Raw genomic sequence first — 22,856 nt, 5'->3', positions numbered from 1 at the left:
GTAAACACAATGACTGACCATTATAATTACCATCTATTTCAGAAGAACTATTTTCAGTTTGAAATCCATCAACGTCAATTTCAGATCCAGATTCTTCCAGCAGCCTCAGAATTTCCTCTTCAGTCAAACTGTCCCCCAATTTACGACAAACGTTTGCGATAAAGACAACTACATAAGCACACTGCAAGAGTGAATGCGCGGGAATTGTTTTGGCGCCTTTTTTGAGTGACATAGCGCTTAGAGGATGCAGGAACACCATCTAGCGGTCGTCCGATGTACTACAAGATCGAAACACTCAACTCCAGATGTCACTGCACGGATATAATGCGCCGCAACCTGAAATAATAATCGAGAAGGCGGCGCTCGGAGAATCTCCGAGCGCCGACTGTTACGGCAATAAATGCGCGCTCGTAGTTTCTACGGGCAACGACCGGAATGTGTTAATGTAAATGATTTCTGTATGATATTGACTGCGAGAATAAGGGTCATTGCAACAGCTGTCTATGCAAGAGCTGACTCGCCATCAAGAATGCTAGCATAAGATGGTCTGCATAACTGCTTATTTTAGATCTCCAAATTAATGTTTGAAATTTTTGAATACTTTACATAACTGTAAGTAATTCTCTTTCAGTTGCCATGTAGTTAAGCATCAAATGCTAGTATGAAGGTTTCACTTAATCTTGTATGTTTCAATATGGATGCATTCACCAAAGATAGCTTAATGTTTTGAAATGCTTCTGTTGTTCCCTCAACCCATATCCATATATCCATTTTGATTTCTGTTTCCATAAGGATAACATTCCGAGTTCGTTCATGGGTTGGCTTTGTATGTGTCTACGATAAAATCCTGCTAATCCAGGAAATGAAAATAACTGCTTTACACTGCATGGTTCTGCACATTCCTTACTACGGTCTGTTTCGGATCAGGTATCCCGTGCACACCCATCAAGTGTCCCAGGCACCTGAGTTCTTCCTTTCTGAAGTGAAACTTCACAAGCTTAATAATAACCTTTTTCTTGTAATTTCTTTAAAGACTTAACCAATGTTCTACAATACCATTCTTATGTTTTCAACGCTATCAAAATGACGTTGACATAATATTAACTCTTGAAGCAATTCCTTCCCTAGTGTTTCATCAAGTGCTCTTATAAACACAAAAACTGAGATGTTCAATCCAAAGCATAAAACTCAAAATTGGTATGATTCACCATCATATTGAAACGCAGTATATTTTCTCAATTCTTTGTGTAGACCAACTTGCCAATAGCCATTTGTTAAAGCCACTGAACAAAAAGTCTTCACGTTTAAATTCTGCTAAGAAATCATCAATACATACAGGTTAATCTCTCTTTGTTTTTATTTGTTTATTTAACATACGTTTGTCTAACACTACATGTACCCCTCTAGTCTTCTGTGTTGCAACTCCAAATGTGTACACATGACTCATGTCTGCTATTCCGTAACACATACCATGTTGTAATGGTTGACTCCGTTGCTGCGAACAACCACAATTTGTATCTTCTGTTATTAAAACAATTTCTTCTTTTTCTCGTTACAACCAACATAGAAGTCTTTTTCTTTATGTTACTGATTTGAATCCAACCACACAGTGTGTGTACTAATGGACTTCCAGTTGTTAACTTGGATTGACCTGGACATCGACATATCTTCTCAGTTAATTTCATAAAAAAATTCCGTAAATCATCTTTTCCTACCATTCATCACACCTTTTTTCTTTCATGCCCTCCACCAAGGTCACCAACTTTAATTTTCTTCCGTACCTTTCCTATTTTGGTGATAGGTGTTAATACGTAGAAAACCAAGTCATTCGTCGATCTGAAGAATATTCAGTGTTAATTCTTCGAAGTACATGCAGTATATTTATTGGTCACTGTATTTCTTATGCTGATAGGCTCCTGCTGATCAGTGCCCCTTTAACCATGGACAGCTCTTTTCAGTGAACTAACACACCAAAATAGTTTAAACTCGATGTGTTGTTTTAATATGCAATTGTAGATAATGACAGATCAAATACATCTGCATGTATTCCAGGTAGACAAGAAAATGCACGTCTAACGGAGTCCATCAACACAATAACAAATTGTAAAAATATATTTCATCATCATTTGTTCTCTGGTGAGCATTTCTTTGACATCACAGGGGTCACATTCTCTCCATGCCCTTCTACCATGGCACCACACAGCATACAACTCCATCCAGCAGGCAGAAGAGCGCATTCACGGCCTGCCTCGCTTACAGCACAGAATTGGTACAATTAAAATCTGCTCATACCATAAAACACCTACAGAAAATGGGGAGCTTCCCACTTACTACCTACCATAATTTACAAACATCTTTCATCGGCCATGGAAAGCAGGGAAGTGGGTCGCCTAATTCCCAGAATGTGTCACACTACACCCATGCCCAACCAACTGACTTAACCCTCACCCCATTCAAGTTGCAGTGCCAACAGAATGTATTTAACTGGCGTAACAGTCAGATAGATTTACTCTGCTCTACTAGTTCTGAAGGAGGATTCACCTGCAAGGTAGCATTAATTTTCCGTCTTCTTTATGTGCCTATCGATGACTCTAAGCCTCAACTAAATGGTGATTAGAAATTACATTTCACGTAATATAAAATGAACTTTGAGGCTGGGAGTCCACGAAAAATGATTAGTTATATTAATACAATCGGAATTTTATTCAAATTCCAAGTTGCGGAAATTTGATAAAAGGAAATTATCCATGAGCTGACACGTAACCTTAGGCTACAGGGAAATGATCAAGAAAATGATGATTCCTCTCCAACTGAGAGTAGTCTAACTAATGTAGTGCAAACAGTACTGACAGATGGCTGGCCTTGCAAGACACAGAAGCATGAGGAATGTGATACTGACTCAAGCCTATTTTGTTAAAATATGCCACATCTGATAGCAAACAGCATATTTGTATTTCAAATTTTCAACAGATTGGTCAGGCTTGAGTTTCCTGATGGCTACCCATCATGGAATATATTCTCGAAGTACATCAGTGCCCAGTTCACTTTGTGTCCTAACAGTTAGACATTCACTAACCAAGTGAGTGTTAAGGTGCAGCAACATTTGTGTTCATTGTGTCTATATTCCATACGGCGAGAGAAGAGCTCTGACAGCTGCCAGTATTTGATCTGGAAGTGGCGTGGGCCAGCAACTGGCAGGACAGGGAGCAGAGTGACAGACCTTCCCCTCGCACCCTTTGGCAGCCAGGCCTATAGAGCCCAAAAATATGCCACAAAATCCATTGCAGCATTCTATTGAGTGGTGTGTTCCTTGATCAAATGGTTTTTCTCATGCGCAATCAGTGTTTTCCTCATTACATATACACAGGCAAAATGATTTTCAACATTAACAAGACACAGCAAAATGCACAAATGTTACACGTAAAATATCAAATGTAGACATTACTTTCATTTTTGTGTGGGAGAATGGAAATCCTAAGTTCATCATGATATGATTGATCACCCCTTCTCATGGCCACACAGGCTTTGGTATCTTCACTGCTGCTGTCATCATCTGATAAAGAAATACAGCATTTTTTATGGGTTCTTCTCTTATGCTGTCTTCTATGTTTGACACTGTAATCACTTTTCACACATGGCCCATGATGTTCTTCCAATTTTCTGGTGTTATTCAGTGTGCAAGCACCATTTACCAGCATCTCTCTGTCTCACAACACAAACGTCTTATTTTGCTCCGCAAAATCTGCTTTTATTTGAGCCCCGACAAGTTTGATGGCGCTGTAATAGACGTGGTACAATGGAAGACATCTAACTTTGTGGCCATGGTTCTCTGCTAATATATCAATTTTTTGCTGTCTTCTGTGGCTTCTACTGTTTCACTAACTCCAGAAGTTCTGCTTTTCATATATTCTAGTCAAAGCCTACTTTATTACTTTTCAACCAGCTGACTATTTTGTCTATCCTTGAGACAGTCATTGGTGCCTTATTTAATTGTACAGAATGGTACGGTGCATTGTTTATTACAAAAACACCACCAGAACTGACATTTGGTAGCCAATGAGTAATGAACTAGTCTTTAAATGTATCTGCATTCATTTTCTCATGGTAATCTACAGTTTTTTTTATTGTAACATCATTTTAGCATCATGCACAAAACTCTTCATAGACCCATCATGAACAATAATTAGTCACCTTCCCTTGCCAGATGGCACACTCCCAGTTTCACGGCACATTTTGACTGTCCATGTGGCAGATCGCTCATGACACACACTGACCCTTGTTTCATCAATCCATATTACATTCTCCAGATTCACTGCTAGCAACTCATGCAGGAAACATCTCCATGGCACAATGTCAGCAGAAGCCAATTTAAAAAGAAAGAGAGAGAGAGAGAGAGAGAGAGAGAGAGAGAGAGAGAGAGAGAGAGAGAGAAACGAGAAACAACCAACAACAGCAACAACAGAGAGACTTGTCATTCTGGCTGTGAACAAACCACCGAAAGTGATACCACCACTTTTTTAAATGTCAGTTCCTTACTTCTGCTGTGGTTAAGTGTATATACATTGCATGATAGCACTTTTGTCAAAGGCGTTTTTTATTTTTTATTTTAGTCACATGGCACAATCTCTTCTTTGATCTTCCAGGCATCACAATAACAGGGCTCTCAGTTGAATGGGCAGCCTCTTTGTCATTTGTGACTCTCTGTCATTATACAGATGTTCAATGCTTTTGCCACCCTGTTAATCACTTTACTCACTGGTATCAAATGCCCACACTATTGCTCTTTCCCTTTCAAAGTAAACATGGCAATCTGTATGTAAATTCGCATGCTTGAGATTTCAGCATAGCTCCTTTTCTGAAAGTCTTCTTCTCTGCACTACACGAAGCCATTGTCCACACACACAGCCAGGAACTTGCAGAATGCACATGTACAAAACAAATCTGAACAAAGCATGTGGCACCGCTGACTGAAGGCAGGGTTCATCTAGCACTATGAAAACACTGGGGCATTGCCACCGTAATGCAAACAAAATTTCATAACCTGATTGGTAGTCATGGACGTGTGAAGCAAGTGTGCCAAGGCCCCTTCAACTGTCAGACTCTTCTCTCACCGTACTGGGTATGGCCAGCATGAACCTGTGTTTACCTCATACGCAAGAAGAGCCTTGTGTGTAGATGCATGCTACTATTTTGAGATATATGTGGATGTGCAATTCCGTTCACACCTAGATAGAACAAGGAATCATGCAGACTGCACCAGTGATCAAGAAGTCTGCTTTGGTAACAGAAAATGTTGCTGCATCTGTTATTTTTTTGGGACAATGATGAAATTGCAGGGAAAAGTCCAAGTACAGGGATAATTGATGTCTTTTATGCAATCCATGTTTGAGCACACTGGAAGAGATTTAAATGTCAACGAGTAATGTATTTAATAACTGTACCCATGATTTTGATTTTGAAGTAATGTTTCATTCTGTTGGGCTGCTGATAGCAAAGTAAAATATGCTGCAACAGTGACAAGTTTGACTCTGAAACATCTACCAAAGACAGTTACTCCAGTTTGAAGTTCCAGTTCACATAATCTAGTGCAACAAAATGCAACATTATCCCAGATATTTTCCAGGCTCTGATGAAATCCCTGGAAAACTATCTGAGTTAGGTTGATTTCTCTATAAGGTGAAACACTTATTTCACACTTAACATTCATAGTCAATAATCCACAAAGATGCAAATACGTGCTTATTCCAGAAGAGGCAACACTGCAGAGGTATATGGGAATATGCTCAATCACACACTGTGTGGTGGCTTTGGACAGCAAACATATGGTTCCAGAGTACCGACACCAGAGTGGAAGTCGTCGTGTCATTTGTAAGGTTTGAGTGTGATGATGTATTTATTTGCTCTCATCAATGGAAAGTGAAGGGGATTGCAAAAGAACCAAGGTCAGCTTCAGTATATCAAAGGCCCAAAAATCATTCATCATCAGCAAGTGTTCATCAGAAGAATGAACAAAGGCTTGTTATTTTGTTCAAGTTTGCCTTTTTTGTTTCCAGGCTGCCATTATTTTTGGAGAATTGTAGAATGTCATTTCGCTTAATTCTGTCTTTATGATCTATGGAATTAACCAGTATCTTATAAGGAAGTGCACAACAATACTCTTCAAATTCCTTTCGTCTTTAGTGAGGCTACATTCTGGTTATCTGACAATCATTCCCTTCTATTCCTATGTTTTGAAACTGGCAATGTAGAATTTAACCATTTGTACCACACTCACTTATAGGATCCTTCTTGAACTATTGTACAACATAATTTGATAATGGGATTGAAAACTTTGAAACCAGTATTCTGAATGTCAGCAGTACTAATAGTAGTAATAGTACTAAAAGTAATAGGGAAACAGACAAATAAAACGTCCCGATTGTGGTTGCAGAGCAATCATTTATCTTATTCCAGGATTATTTTAGCCAAAGTGTGATAAAACCATTGTGAAGACGAATAAAACCTTGCAACATACACACATATTTTCTTCAGTTTACGTGTTCCACAGATGGATTTATTAATATGCACTAATAACTTTGAAATTTTCACTGTATAAACATCCAATATTTTTTCCATTTTTTTCCCCCACGAAATAATGATAAACACATACCTGAAATATGTTTTACAATCCCAAACCCAGGGATTAAGCATAGTTATACAGCAGCAGAAGTAACTTTTTAACGAGCTACAAAAAGTTTAAGAAAAAGCAGATGGGCAGCATGAAGACTACATACAAAAATTTTTATACTCACATGGTCTAAAAGCTGAGTCCATGCATGAAGAGCTTTATTTAGGAGTTCTATTAGCTCCATTTCCTTCTCAATCGACACACTTAAATGCTCGGTAAACACAGTATTTGCTACATCAGTTGCTTCCCCTTGCGTATCTCGAGACCCTTCTTCCGTTGAGCATTTCTGAGCGCTTATTATTTCCTATATAAGTGAAAAAATAGTAATTACAAAAACTATATGAGAAAATTACATACTTTTTGCAATTACTTACATACAGAACGAGATTTATTAAGTTTGGATCATAACAGGCTGTGACATCTGCAGTGGGAGTACAAAGGACACAATGTACTTTAAAAATGAAATGAAAGTTGGTTAATTCATTTCTAAAATGTGAAAACAACCTGACTGGATAATATGTTTAAATACATTTATTAATTATAAATAGCAGCAATGTAAGTTCTGCGGACACAAAATTATAGTTTTACATAGACCCGTAACACTATCCTTATGCATTACTTCATATACATGGTTCAACCTCATTAATGTGACTACTACCTCTGTACGACATCAGCGAGCTATAACCACTCACAGACAGTAGATAGCAGCACTAACAGTGGAGGACACACAAAGTATGTCAAGGGAGGACATAGAAAACAGTTCAGTCATTGTTGTCGTGCAAAAATGGAGCAATTTATCTGGCATCTAAAAGGGCATGATCATTGAGATTCAGGCCAAGGGTGGAAGCATGTCTGAAATCGCTAAGCTTGTAAACTGTTTGCATGGCACCATGGTTAAAGTATACTTTGCAGGGCTAAATGGTGCTACCCAACACTGGCACCAAAGTGTGGTGCACCACAGACCACAGACCACAGATGACAAGGATGAATGACAGCGGTGATGTGCATGGGTGAATACACATGCAACTGTTGAACAACTGAATCAAGGGACTAGCAACAGTGCAGCAGGAAACTGGTTCAAGCACCCATGCTGACTGCTATTCATTGGTGACAAAGGTTAGAATTTGCACGCCGTTGCTGCAACTGGACATTCACTGAGTGGGACAGGTGGTCATTTAAGATGACTCACGTTTACACTCCATTGGACAGGTGGCCTTTGGCGGTCCTGTGACAATTTCATGGCATCCTCTGAGTGATCTCATCATTCTGAAAATCGTTCTTTGATATTCCTTATTGGAAAGGAACAGGAAGCAGCCCTAGTAAGTGGTAAATGGGAAATAACCAAGCTGCATGAATGTGTATCACACTACAAGGTTTCTGATTGAGTACGTTGGGCCAAATGAGCATTGTATGAAATTAGCTGTAGATTTCATTTTGTGTTAATCTCACACGTTATTGGTATCACTTGCAAAGAATCCCCATTTTATAAAATTGTCTGTGGCTATTGCCACTCTTAATCTGTCTTCTTTCTCTCCTTTGTACCGTCTGGTACATTTTATTGAGACTTGATCCCTTTATGGAGGATTGTCCAATCACACAATCCCTTCTTACTCCCATTCTGTTTGAGGTGGGTTGGTGGTTGTCTATGGCATTTTACAGGCCTGAAGAGCCTATGATTGCTTAAGTGGGTGCTACACTGCACTTAGATCCACAAAAGCATGTCCAGCTATTAGCCTTTCTTCAATTCCTTTCCCTGTGTGTTGTACACTGTTCAGTATTTCAACAGTGCATGACCTGCCAGATCAAAATTCAGCCTGCAGAGGGATCAGAACAGGCTATATCGCTGAGACTAATCAGTTTAGGACAATTCATTCCATGAGTTTACACAGGTGTTGAAGAAGGACATGTGTTGCTGTGCATTCTTCAAGATTTTCAGTGATGTGAGTCAACTGGTAAAAACTTAGGTCAGCCAGATTTTTGAAGTTTGCCGAAAGTGCTTCACCTGCTCGATACACACGCGTGTGTGTGTGTGTGTGTGTGTGTGTGTGTGTGTGTGTGTGTATTCCACCTTCAGTTACAACTAAAAAGTAAAAATAATGACTACATACAGAATATTATTAATAAAACAGATCCACAGCCAACATTATTAATAATAAAGCATATCAGCATCCCCCCCCCCCCCCCCCAAAAAAAAATAATAATATCTATTTTGACACCCACCTACACTCAGAGAAATAACCATTGTGATAAAACAACAGAAATCAGAGCTTGTGCAGTTAGATTTAGGTGTCAATTTTTCCAGAAACTGTTCAAGAATGGAATAGCAGAAAAATAATGTGAAAGAGGTTCCATGCCCCTCTGCAAATGTGCAACGTAATATTGTAGAAGTAGGTGGGACTTTTATGTTTAATAACGCTCTAGCTTGCTTTATAGTTTCTTCTGAGATCGACAAATTCTGTTGTTAATATTCATTTTTGTCTGGTTGCAACATCATTATGGAGCACCCTAACTCAATTACCCACTCAGTTGCATCCTCTGAGAATGACTCTTTACTGCACAGTGCAGCATAGTTATCAGGTATGGTGATGCTTCAGATGAAAATCCATGTATCAACCGTGTACAATCACATCTTGGAATTTACTTCCTAGAAGCAATTTTAACTGCGCTGACAAAGTGGTTCTAATTTTCTGGGTTTGCTTGAATCTTATAAAATATTTGCGAAGTCCTGACCAGTCTGCCTTTTGTGGTTCTTATGGAGGAGTTTTGCAACACAATGAGCACAGAACTTTTAATATCCTAACTGTTCAGTCATGATCTCATGAAAAACATTCTTAGAAAGTTTAGTTGAGATATCATGGAATGTCAGTTTTTACAATTTTCTATCATTTTCTGAACTATTTCATTGCTGATTACAGACAGGTAGCCATTTCTGTCAATATCATGAACCTTCCACTGACCCACACCACCTTCAATCAGCACGTTTGCTCTGTATACAGCAGAGATTTCATAACGAAATTTAGATTTTTTCTGACTAAAACTGTGTTACAGAACAGATTTCGCATTAAAATGTATCTTTTTAATTGCAGCACTATTTTGAATGGTATGAGGTGCATTTTTTAAGCAAGTACAATTTTGAAATTTAAAAAGGGCGTGCAAAGATAGCTAAATAATTTTATTTTTACATGAAAGCCTGTACCTTCATCTACGCACTGACGCCATTACAGTCTGACTCTTCCTTGTTTACAATGTGTACTGAGTGTTTAAGATGACTACGATAATCCTGAGTACACTGAGTGTGAAGTACGGACTGTTGTAAGATTTCTTAGTACTAAAGGCCTAAAAGCGATTGATATTCATCGTGAGATCTGTGCTGTTTACGGAGAAAACATTATGAGTGATAGAATGGTAAGAAAGTGGGTGAGAGCATTTAAAGATGGCCGCACAAATGTGCATGATGAACAACGGAGTGGGCGTCCTTCGGTCATTAATGAAAGTTTGGTGCAGAAAGTGGGCAATATTGAGAGAGAAAATAGACGCTTTATGATTTCCTCCTTGTGGGATGACTTTCCTAATGTTTCTCATAGTGTTTTGTATGGCATTGTGACCGAGCACTTGAATTACCGAAAATTGTGCGCATAACCAAACGTTTAGACTGTGCATTGACTTTCCTTGAGCGGTACCACAACGACGGTGATGATTTCTTAAGCCAAATTGTTAAGGGCGATGAGACTTGGGTGGCCTATGGCACACCAGAATCAAAGCAACATTCCATGGAATTTGAGCAAGGGCATCGTTTTGCTGCAAGACAATGCCTGTCCACATGTGGCGAATCAGACCAAAGATCCCATCACATCTTTTCAATGCAAAACTCTAGATCATCCTCCATACAGCCCCGATATTGCGCCTAGTGACTACCATCTGTTCCTGCACTTGAAGAAACACCTGGTCAGTCAGTGAATGACGAAGTCAAAACAGTGTTGATGCAGTGGTTAACAAGTCAGGTGGCAGACTTCTATGAGGAAGGTGTTCAAAAACTGGTACAACGTTATGACAAGTGCCTCAATATTGATGGAAATTATGTAGAAAAGTAGATTAAGGTACAGGCTTTCATGTAAAAATTATTGAGATATCTTAGCACGTCTTTTTTTAATTTCAAAATGGTACTTACTTAAAAAACGCACCTTGTGTGTGTACGAAGGTGAGAAGCAATGTGGCTTTTTGCTATCACACCTCTAAGCACACTAACTTACTGCACAATTTCTGTTCCCTCACTAATTCCCATGCCACATGAAGATGGAAGTTACTTTCCAGATGCAGGTAAATTAGAAATATTGACCATCTGTGATATCATTAATATATCTGAATTATTTGTGATGTACAGTAATACCTTTTCTACTGCAGTTTTGTGGACTGTCTAATGACATCTGTTTGGTAGCTTCAGAGGCTAATTACTCTTTACATTATACCAAACAGTGTGCTTAGTAACAGGAACAACAGTCAGTAATTGTCCAGAATGTATAGGATGTTCAAAAAATTATTCTGTCCAATAAACATGGGCACTAAAATGCACACATTAAGAACTGTGTGAAATTGTTCATCTTCACTACTGTGAAACATCTCTTCTACAGCAAGCTCTTTGCTATTACAGACAACCAACACAATGCAGTAAAGAAATGAAAACACATTATTCTGTTACTGGAAAATAGCAGAGTTTCTGATTTAATCTGTCTGCTACTGCATACAATATGTATTTGTGAGACATCGCTACAGGAGGTACTCAATATGGCACCCATTCTTAGTGATGGTGGTAATAATGATGATGATGATGGCACCCTTACAAAAATTTTATGCTATGAGTGTTGATAAAATACAATTCACAGAATTATAAATCTTTGACTACAACTAACAATAATAAAACAGTAAAACACACACACACACACACACACACACACACACAGGAACATGACAATTATGTATTGTGTTAGAACTAATAACGGAAAGTCGTGGAAAGAAGTAAAATGGCATGGCAGATAGCTGTGGTTACCTGATTACTGGAATAAAAAGTATGAGCAAGCCACTCTGTAACACACTAAAATCTCCAATCAAAAACTTAGGCTGGAGGGCAGGTCTGGAACCGCAAGACCGCTACGGTCGCAGGTTCGAATCCTGCCTCGGGCATGGATGTTTGTGATGTCCTTAGGTTAGTTAGGTTTAACTAGTTCTAAGTTCTAGGGGACTAATGACCTCAGCAGTTGAGTCCCATAGTGCTCAGAGCCATTTGAACCATTTGGAGGGCAGGTACCTCACAAAACTTTAACCACATCAATCTCGTCATCAGCTAAAATAGATGGCAGAGCCCCACAAGTCTGCTTCCACCCATTTATAACAATAGAAAATGTACTCAGTTAAAATATGGCATACAATGATTTGCTTCCTACATGTGGCACAGACAGGGGGTGGGGGGGGGGGTGTGGTCTTCTCACCGAATTAGGAAGCCATGTATGAGGGGACTGATCAATCTGAACATGAGTCAGTGCCGCTTCATCCTGCCAGAGTGACTGACAGGAGAAATGCCTGGGTCAAATAGTTAATTTGTGCTGCTCATTGTTTCCGTCACTACTACTACTACTCACTCACCCCTCCCCTCCACCCCCAGTCAGCAGGAAAATTGCACACAGTGTCCCATAATTTTCCTGAAGGTATCCTTGGTGGTTTGAGTGGCCTCTTCACTTCCCTAAATTCTCACATGTTCTAGTAACTACCAGAAGGATATCTGCTACCCCTGCTGTTGAAGAAGTACAGTTCGTCGTGTATGAGCTGGGCAATTTTCTCTACCAGATACACATTCCGCAATGATTGTAGCACACTAAGGGGTTTGGAGAAGAAGATGTATGTGTCCTGATGATGCGTCATATGCTCCAGTGGCTTGTGTACTGCATGGAGCTGTGCACCAAATACAGTATATTCATGTGGAAGGTGAATCCTGAAGACACTGTTGGGGAACACTACTGAACAGCCTAGAAGTTTCCCCCATTTGGAGACATCAGTATACCCAACTTTAAGACTGTGTTGTCTATCTAAACTGTTAAAGAAAGTTTGACTCATAAAATCTGAAGTGCAATCACTCTTCTAAATCATCAAGTCTTGAATAATGCTCTGCCTCTGTAAAAGCCAAAATGAGGTCTGATTCAACCTTGATGCAAAACTTTCAAACTAGCTACAACAAACTCTAACAGCCAATCCTTTGTCTGAATCCCATAGGCCTCTATTGCTTGTTGACTATTATGGAAAAACCTTTTCATTGCTGGCCAAGCAATGGTACAGTGTGCAGTTGTGTATGGCATGGACGGTGTTTTATAAGACTGTTGCACCATGAGGAGTCATTGTCTGATGTTAAGCGACAGCAGCTAACTAACCTCCGCACAAATACTCGGCATGTGACTGGGTCAGCCGAATTGTTTCATGGTGCAACACATCCACCATTTTTAAATAAGAGGGTCAGAGATAGATACATCGTGTATCCATTATCAATCCGAGATCGTACAAAGGCTCTGCAAAACTGAAGTAGACACAGTCGGTCAGAATTGTGGCTAAGATGATGTAAAATATTTACTGCTTTTAGGGACCATTTTTTTAAGGTCCCCAAGTGTGGCAACATGTGAATTTCACGTCAAATGTGAGACCCAGAAACATCACTAAGTCTTTAAGTGTAAGAACAGTGTCCCTCATTCACAACTCAGAAAAGTTTAAAACAGAACATAAACTTTTAAAAACAGTGCACATAGACTTCTCGGTGGAGAAAATAAAATAAATCTTCTCTGTATGTTCCTCCAATTGTTGAAGAATTAGTTGCAACTACTGAGTTGTTGTTGCAAGGCTCAAGGAGGAACAAGAGAAATAGAAGTTGCCATTAAATGAAGCACACTGGACAGGACATTTAATTACTAACTTGATGCTATTGATTGCAATAGTGAAGACAGCCACGCTTGAATCACTACCTTGCAGGATGCAGTTCTCCTGCTCAAAGAGATCAGAGAGGGCATCACAGAGTCAATATCTAAGACAATGTGTTGAGAGGAATGACTATATAAAGATGGAAAGACACCCTCGAAAGCCCCACTCATGGAGCTACCCAAGAATAATATGCCTTCAAGCAAAATCACAGGCCTTTTCAGTGTCAAAAATTATACCCAGGTGGTGATGCTAGCACCAGAAAGCCTGTTGTATAGTTGATTCCAGGAGGGCCAGGCTATCAAAGATAGAGCAATAATGCCTGATCCCACACTGAAAGTAACTACACAGCTGCCTGTATTAGACAAGGTGGCAGCTGACTATCTGCTCCAAGGTCGTTCCTGCACAGCTAGTGAGGACAACACTACAATAACTATTGAGGTATGCTTGGTCCTTCCCAGATGTTAAAAGTGGAATTAAAATGTTAAAATTACCTCTTGCCACAAGCTGAGAAAGTGATCTGATGTCCAAATGAGGTTAAAATGGGAGTGGGAGGAGGATTTTTTGGTTCCATCCTGTGAGGCACCATAAGGCACAATAATGGACGCTACTGTAACCAGATGACGTGTCATGAGCTGTGGATAATACAGCATCACTTTCCACATGGAGAAGAGGCATTTGTATTCTTCGTCAGTGGTGGAACTGAAGTTCCCACTGCCCCTCTCAGTACCCGCTCCGTAGTGTCGGAAAGATGATTCCTGGCTGGCAGATGCGACAACTGTGGCAAAATAGGTCCCATAAGCTGGTCTGAACAGGTCCATTCCCATTACAGCAGCTACTGTGTTCCTCCCTCCTCTGCCAGGAATCCTCCTAGTGGTCTCCAATACAAATGTATTTTTGGTGGAACAATTTATGGTGGTCAGGAAATGTTGCCACAATCTCTTTTTGCCCTTTCTAATAATTCAGCAACATGTTGCTCTGGTGGCTTGAAAGGTTGTGAGGTTCTTTGCAGTTGGTCGGCACTTGAACCTGGTTCTGATTGCAGCACGATGTTCGTTGCTCCGCCAAGGGGCTGGTTGCCCTTTCACCCAGCCTGAAGACTGCAAAATGGATGCTTCGGTGCAGTGGATCATTGTAGTAAGATGATTCACCCATTCCTGGATGCTGTCACAAAGTCCAAACGTAGCAAGTTGGCTGTAGAGTGTCTAGTCTAAACTAATGGGCACATATCATGGAGGCTTTCTGTTGGGCACTGCAATGTCTGGCACATGAATTCAGATTATGAAGTGATCACCTGAATGCAAGTCATCGAATATCTCACACCAAGTGGTATGTGGAAGGGTTGGAATGCATACTGCAAGACCAACAGCAGTGAATGCCCTCCTTGCAGTGATGAAGTGCATGCTCCACCCCATGTTCAACAAACAAGCACATGAGAAAGCTCTCAATTGCTCTTCCTCTGGGGCAGGTGGTTGCCGAGCCCCAAAGCACAATGTGTGCATTAAAATCACCACACAGGGTGAAGAGTTGAGGGAGCTGAGTAAGGAGGTCACACAGAGCCTCTTGATCATCAACTCATGTGAGGCACATATAGTGAACATATTGTCGACTGATAACACGCATGCACTAAACAACTGATTGCAGACTGGTTGTGAGGGAGAGAAACAAGAAGTGGTAGGTGTTATTTACAGCAATTGCCACTCCTCCTTTAGCTTTCTGTCCACCAAGTTCATCCTTTTAGTGGGGGTTGTAGCCATGTAGCTGAGGGGTGTCAGAGAATTTAAAATGTTATTCCTGAAGACAGAGGCACATTGGTCTAACTTGAGGTAATACGAGTAGTTGTTCTACACATGTACTGAACCCATTCAAGTTCCGCTGAAGTATGGAAGCCATTTTAAAGGTGGGTTTTTCCACAGCCATTTCTCCATGGTGGGGAGATTGCAGCTGGATGGCTGGGGATGGGAGTGGGAAGGTTGCATTATCTGAGGAACTCAATTCCCTCTGGCATACGTTGAAACATCCATACTATGCCACTGACAGTATGGTTGTTATCTGATCCATCAGAGAGGATCAAGGTTACACGATTTGATGGCTTCGAACCTGATCATTTTGACCTGTTGGTTTCTTCCCCATCTTGGATTTTGAGGAATGGTGACAAGGGTGTTTTAATAGAATTAATTTTGCTGGCACTCTTCAGCTGTCTGCCGCGAGTGTCTGCTATCCTTACTGACATTTGTTTCAGCAACAGTATGTCTGTGGTAGGAAGGCTTAGGTGTGGTACCAGCAATGGAGGCTTGCCTTTATAAGTGCAGGTCGGTGTGCTCTAGAGCTTTACAGATGTAGAAAGATAACAACAATAAATTTGTTGTCTACCACAGGATGTGGTCCATTACTATTACCACTTTCTCTTACATTCACAGATGTTGCAGGTGGACTATCCACACAGGGTCTCTGTGGAGTTTTGGTGGAAATACTTCTCAATGGACCATCCAAACAGCCAGGAGTAGAAGAAAGTGATTCAGGCTTCATGGAAGTCCCATGAGCAGCTATGGAAGAGACTGTCAGCCTAGACAAAGCTCTGCTTGCCTGGATGAGCCTTATACAACTGAGATGCAGCAGGTTACCCGGAGGTTGCCCACTAATGACACTTCCGCCTCAACAGTCACGCATTTCACACTTTACAACAGATTTTTTTTTTTTTTTTTTTTTTTTTTTTTTGTTTTTTTTTTTTTTTGTTTTACAGGTTCTTATCATCCTTGTGTTCTTAATGGGTAAGCCAATATTCCTGTTCCTGTTCCTTGTTCAAAATGGTTCAAATGGTTCTGAGCACTATGGGACTCAACTTCTGAGGTCATTAGTCCCCTAGAACTTAGAACTAGTTAAACCTAACTAACCTAAGGACATCACACACATCCATGCCCGAGGCAGGATTCGAACCTGCGACCGTAGCGGTCTCGCGGTTCCAGACTGCAGCGCCTAGAACCGCACGGCCACTTCAGCCGGCCTGCTCCTTGTGACACCCAACATTCCACTGTAGTGCTACACAGTAGATGCTGAAGCATGTCTAGGATTTGTGGTTACAAAGGAATGGTGACGCTCACCAGTCCACAATCAGGAAACCTGGCTTTGAGAAGCCCATACCCAGCAAACAAATGGCAATCTCCCTGTGGTGCTCACCGTTTAGATTAAGCTTTATCAAAAATATCATGGCTGTGGCAAGAATAACTGCCCCCCCCCCCCTTTTCATTCACAATAAGGCATGGTTCAGCCCAACATCTTAGGGAATCACACACCCTCCGAAAAACTGCTGATTGGACACAATGTAAAAGCATCTACATCTACATGGTTGCTCTGCAATTCACTCTTAAGTGCTCAGCATAGGGTTCAGAGAAACATTTTCATACTACTACTATACCATTCCACTCTCGAATGATGCGTGGGAAAAAGGAACACCTAAATCTTTCCATTTGAGCTCTGATTTCTCTTATGTTATTATATATTACGATGATCATTTCTCCCTACGTAGGTGGGTGTCATCAAAATATTTCTGCATTTGGAAGAGAAAGTTGGCGATTGAAATTTCGTACATAGATCTCACCGCAAAGAAAACAGTCTTCGTTTCGGTGACTGCCACCCCCAACTCGCGTATTATATCAATGATACACTCACCCCTATTGTGCGATAACACATAACCAGCTGCCATTCTTTGCACTTTTTTTATGTCCTTCTGTCAATCCTACCTGGTAAGGATCCCACACCGTGCAGCAATATTCCAACAGAGGACGGACAGGTGTAATGTAGGCTCTCTCTTTAGTGGGTTTGTCGCATCTTCTAAGTGTTCTGCCAACAAAGCGCAGTCTTTGTTTCGTCTTCCCCACAATATTATCTATGTGGTCTTTCCAATTTAAGTTGCTCATAAATGTACTTCCTAGATATTTAGTCGAATTGTCAGCCCTTAGATTTGTAAAATTTATCGTATACCCAATATTTATTGCATTTCTTTTCGTACCCATGTGGATGACCTTGAACTTTTCTTTGTTTAATGCCAATTGCCACTTTTCGCACCATACAGAAATTCTCTCTAGATAATTTTGGAATTGGAATGATGATTTTACTAGATGGTAAATTACAGCGCCATCTGCAAACAATCTAAGGGGGCTGCTCGGATTATCACCCAGATTATTTATGTAAATCAGGAACAGCAGAGGGCCTATGACACTACCTTGCGGAACGCCAGATATCACTTCTGTTTTACTCGATGATTTACCATCTATCACTACAAACTGTGACCTCTCTGAGAGGAAATCACAAATCCAGTCACACAACTGAGACGATACTCCATATGCATGCAATCTGATTAATAGTCGCTTGTGAGGAATGGTATCAAAAGCCTTCTGGAAATCTAGGAATATGGAATCGATCTGAGATCCCTTGTCGACAGCACTCATTACTTCAGGGGAATAAAGGGCTAGCTGTGTGCACAGGAACGATATTTTCTGGATCCTGTGTTGGTTATGTATCAATAAGTCATTTTCTTCAAGGTGATTCATAATGTTCGAGTACCGTATATGCTCCAAAATCCTACTGCAAATTGAGGTCAGTAATATGGGTCTGTAATTCAATGAGTTACTCCTATTTCCTTTCTTGAATATTGGTGTGACCTGTGCTACTTTCCAGTCTTTAAGAACAGACCTTTCGTCAAGTGAGCAGTTGTATACGATTGCTCAGAAAGGCGCTGTTGTGTCTGCATACTCTGAAAGGAACCTGACTGGTATACCGTCTGGACCGGAAGACTGGCCTTTCTTAAGTGATTTGAGTTTTTCCGCAACACCTAAGATATCTACTTTTACGTCACTCATGCTAACAGCTGCTCCGGTTTCAAATTCTGGAATTTTTACTTCATCTTCTTTTGTGAAGGAATTATGGAAAACTGTATTTAGTAACTCCGCTTTAGTGGCACCATCATCGGTAACATTTCCATCGCTATCGCGCAGTGACGGTATTGACTGTTTTTTGCCACTGGTGTACTTTACATAGAACCAGAATCTCTCTGGGTTTTCTACCACATTTTGAGACAATGTTTCATTGTGGAAACTATTAAAAGCATCTCGTACTGACGTCCGCACTAAATTTTGAGCTCCCGTGAAATTAGCCAATCTTGGGGATTTTGCGTTCTTCTGAATTTGGCATGACTTTTTCGTTGCTTCTGCAACAGTGTTCTGACATGATTTGTGTACCATGGTGGACCAGTAATGTCTCTTATTAACTTATGTGGTATGAATCTATCTATTGCTGTCAATACTGTATCTCTGAATATGAGCCACATCTGGTCTACACTTACATAATTAGCTTGGAAGGAATGGAGACTCTCTCTTAGGAAGGCATCAAGCGAATTTTTATCTGCCATTTTAAATAGATATATTTTGTGTTTATTTTTAGTGGTTTTGATTGATGGGGTTGTGAGCCTCACTATAATGACCTTGTGTTCATTAATCCCTGTATCCGTCATGACGCTCTCTATCAGATCGGGATTATTTGTGGCCAAGAGGTCAAGTGTGTTTTCGCAACCATTACAATTTGTGTGGACCCATGAACTAATTGTTCAAAGTAATTCTCAGAGAAAGCATTTAGAACAATTTTGGATTATGTTTTCTGTCTACCACCGGCTTTGAACATGTATTTTCGCCAACAAATTGAGGGTAGATTGAAGCATCCACCAATTATAGCTGTATGAGTGGGATACTTATCTGTAATGAGATTCAAGTTTTCTTTGAACCGTTCAGCTATTATATCATCTGAGTCTGGGGGCGGGAGGGTCGGGGGTCGGTAGGAGGAGCCGATTATTATTTTGGTACGACTTGAGTATAACCTCTACCCATAGTAATTCAAAGGAACTACCTACTTCAACTTCACTACAAGACAAACTATTACCAACAGACACACCACCACCTACTTTATTTAATCTATCCTTTCTGAACACGGTTTGCGCCTCTTGTAAAAATTTCGGCATAATTTATCTCCAGCTTTAGCCAGCTTTCTGTTCCTGTAACGATTTCAGCTTCAGTGCTTTCTATCAGCACTTGAAGCTCTGGTTCTTTTCCAACACAACTACAATACCAACTGTTGCTGGGTCGATTCTTGTCGTTTCTTTGCCCTGTACTCTTTGAGACTGGAGCCCTTTATGGTCTTTCCCGAGACTGTCTAACCTAAAAAACTGCCCAGTCCACGCCACACAGCCCGTTACACATTTAGCCACCTCCTGTGTGTAGTGGACACCTGACCTATTTAGCAGAACTCCAAACCCCACCACCCTATGGCGCAATTCGAGGAATCTGCAGCCTACACAGTCGCAGAACCATCTGAGCCTCTGATTCAGACCCTCCACTCGGCTCTGTACCAAAGGTCTGCAATTGGTCCTGTCGATGATCCTGCAGATGGTGAGCTCTGCCTTCATCTTGGTAGCAAGACTGGCAGTCTTCACCAACTCAGATAGCTGCCAGAAACCATAGAGAATCTCTTCCGATCAGTAGTGACACACATAATTAGAGCCGACATGAGCCACCACCTGCAGTTAGCTGCACCCTGTAGCTTTCATGGCATCCGGAAGGACCCTTTCCACATCTTGGATGACTCCCTCGGTATGCACACGGAGTGCACATTGGCTTTCTTCCCATCCTTAGCTGCCATATCCCTAAGGGGATCCATCACCCGCCTAACACTGGAGCTCCCAATGACAAGCAATCCCAGCCTCTGTGTTTGTCCAGCCGTCTCAAGAAGACCAGCCACTGCCGCAACAGGCAAGGCCACCCTTGCTGGCTCAGAAGTACTTTCAGCAGTGGGCAATACCTCAAATCTATTACAGAGGAATAAGGGTATAGCCTTGTGGCCAGCACCAACTTTCGCCTTCCGCCCAGGGAATTGTGACCCCGCCACAGTTTGCCAATCACCGTCAGGCAAGTGTCGACCGGCAGGGATGTCCGAATCCGAGGGTGCAGTGGCATCACAGATCCCAGGCGATGCTACAGGTTCCAGAGGTGCCAAAGCGCTCGCCTTGGGTGTCCCAATGTCACCGCGGCCCAGGGCAACAGCCTGGAGCCTGTCGACCATGGCCAACACAGATTCCAACAGTTTACGGACAGTGGCCAATTCGCCCGGAATCCGTACACAACAGGTGCAGTTACTATCCATCCCTAACAATTTTTTCCCTCTCTTTTATCTCACAAGCCATTCAAAATAAACAGATGACTGACGACTACACAAATTTACACTATACGGGTACTAAAATGCGACGCTACAACTCTCAAATACTATAATACGTCTGAAATTTGTGAATTAAACTATGCAAGTACCCAAAAATACGCAAAGAAATTAAGAATTAAACTATAAAACAAATAAGTGAGCTAAGAGTGCGACTTGCTGCTGATTATCCAATGGCGACACGAAGCTCACTGGCTGTGGCCTTTCAAAACAAAAAAGTGAGCTAAGAGTACAACTTGCTGCTGGCTGCTGCTTGTTCGATGAAGCTCTCCCATAGTGTTTGTATCTCATTGACGGGGCCTGAATACACCAATGATTTCAAGTGTGACCCAACAACCAAAAATCCAAGGGATTAACAGCAGCGGAGCGAGCTGGCCAATGTACTGAATCTGCCCGTCCAAATCATTGCCCATTGAATGTCTGTGTGATGTGTTCTCAGATGTTTTGGAGAAAACATTGGAGCTCCATCATGTGTGAACCACATCTCCTGCCATTATTGGATCTATGGACCCAGAACTGCTAGCAGCTGGTAAAGATGGTTGAATAATTGTTCAGGCGGCACCCTGTGCCCTGAATATTTTTCAGCATAAAGGACATAGGCTCTGGGATTGCTTCCATTTGCAGGACCATGGAACTTAACATCTGAGGTCATCAGTCCCCTAGACTTAGAACTACTTAAACCTAACTAACCTAAGAACAACACACACATCCATGCCCGAGGCAGGATTTGAACCTGCGGCCGTAGCAGCAGCGTGGTTCCGGAATGAAGCGCCTAGAAACGCTCTGCCACAGAGGCTGGCAACAGAAGATCATGTCTATGATTTCCCATGTGGAATAATAGGCTTCAATTATGCTGGCAACTGCAAAGATAACACTACAATGTAAAAGCATTTCACAACTCAGCAAAACCCGAACTGATTCCATTAGAACTAATATATGTGCTCCACTTACCCAGGACTGTGAATACAATTTACAGTAACAACACTAACAGATGTTAATTACATGCTGTGTCCATAGAAAATAACAAAAGAAAGTGTCCTAATTTGTTTACTGCATTCTGCAGGCCATTCTTAATACCAAAGAGCTTGCAATACAAGAGATGTAAGATATGCACGTTCAATGGACCGCTTTGCCTCGTTTTGGTCCTTACTACTGCCTCTCACAATATGGAACATTTTTCTTTTAACATCCTGTATGCATTATGTAACCTATATGACTTTAGTATGGCTATAATCTCCCTCACTAGTTGCTTATCAGTAGGTATCTTAAGTACTGGGGTATTTTTCAGCAAATGGAAGTTACATTTGTCTGGAAGTGACAGTGAATTTTTTAGTTTTTTGTACTAGCAAAATAAATCCTCTGGAATAAGAAGTGCTAGACTTTTACATCTGGTGTACTTGCGTAAGATGTCTGTCCCAAACTCATTCTGCAAGTGTATTTCACTTATGAGAGACACTTAACAGCATCCAAATTAACAACATCCAGGTCTAGTGTTTTCTAGCACAATATTTTATACAAAATGAAGCTACAAAGTTAGAAACACGTAGCCCACTTACATTTTAAAATTTGCAATATTCCTTTTTTTTTTTTTTTTTTTTTTTTCTAACATGAGACCATTGTTGACATAGCTGATCAAAATTATTTTGTTTCCATTTATATTTTACACACTTCCAATTTTTCAAATAAATTACAATGGTTTAACTCCACTCTTCTTGTGTGTTCCCGATGCTGATATCTGATACGTGTAAACACATTGTGTGACATGCAATGCCACCTTGAACGTTTTGCATCTGTATCTGATCTCTTGGCTCATTTTCTGTTTTGAACAAACTTTAGCGTTCATTGATACAGGATGTAAGTAAATAACCTTGACAGACATTGGTGACGTGTAGTGGGGACCAAGACGGTTAAATTTAGCATAGGAACTCATGTCTGGAAGCATGGCATTTTCCCCATTTCATACAAAATACATCACACATGA

The 22,856-nt window shown here is 40.8% G+C and overlaps 1 protein-coding gene across 1 annotated transcript in view; it reads right to left on the bottom strand.

Annotated features, from left to right (window-relative positions):
* Window positions 1–22,856, bottom strand: part of LOC124798432 — a 292,118-nt gene that overhangs the window by 117,477 nt on the left and 151,785 nt on the right. The window contains exon 10 of the mRNA XM_047261841.1: window positions 6,792–6,971. Coding sequence (XP_047117797.1) covers window positions 6,792–6,971 — 180 coding nt within the window. The remainder of the gene's footprint in view (window positions 1–6,791; window positions 6,972–22,856) is intronic.

The sequence above is a fragment of the Schistocerca piceifrons genome, chromosome 5 (assembly GCF_021461385.2).
Source record: "Schistocerca piceifrons isolate TAMUIC-IGC-003096 chromosome 5, iqSchPice1.1, whole genome shotgun sequence".
NCBI lineage: Eukaryota > Metazoa > Arthropoda > Insecta > Orthoptera > Acrididae > Schistocerca > Schistocerca piceifrons.
This window is presented reverse-complemented; position numbering and strand designations above follow the sequence as displayed.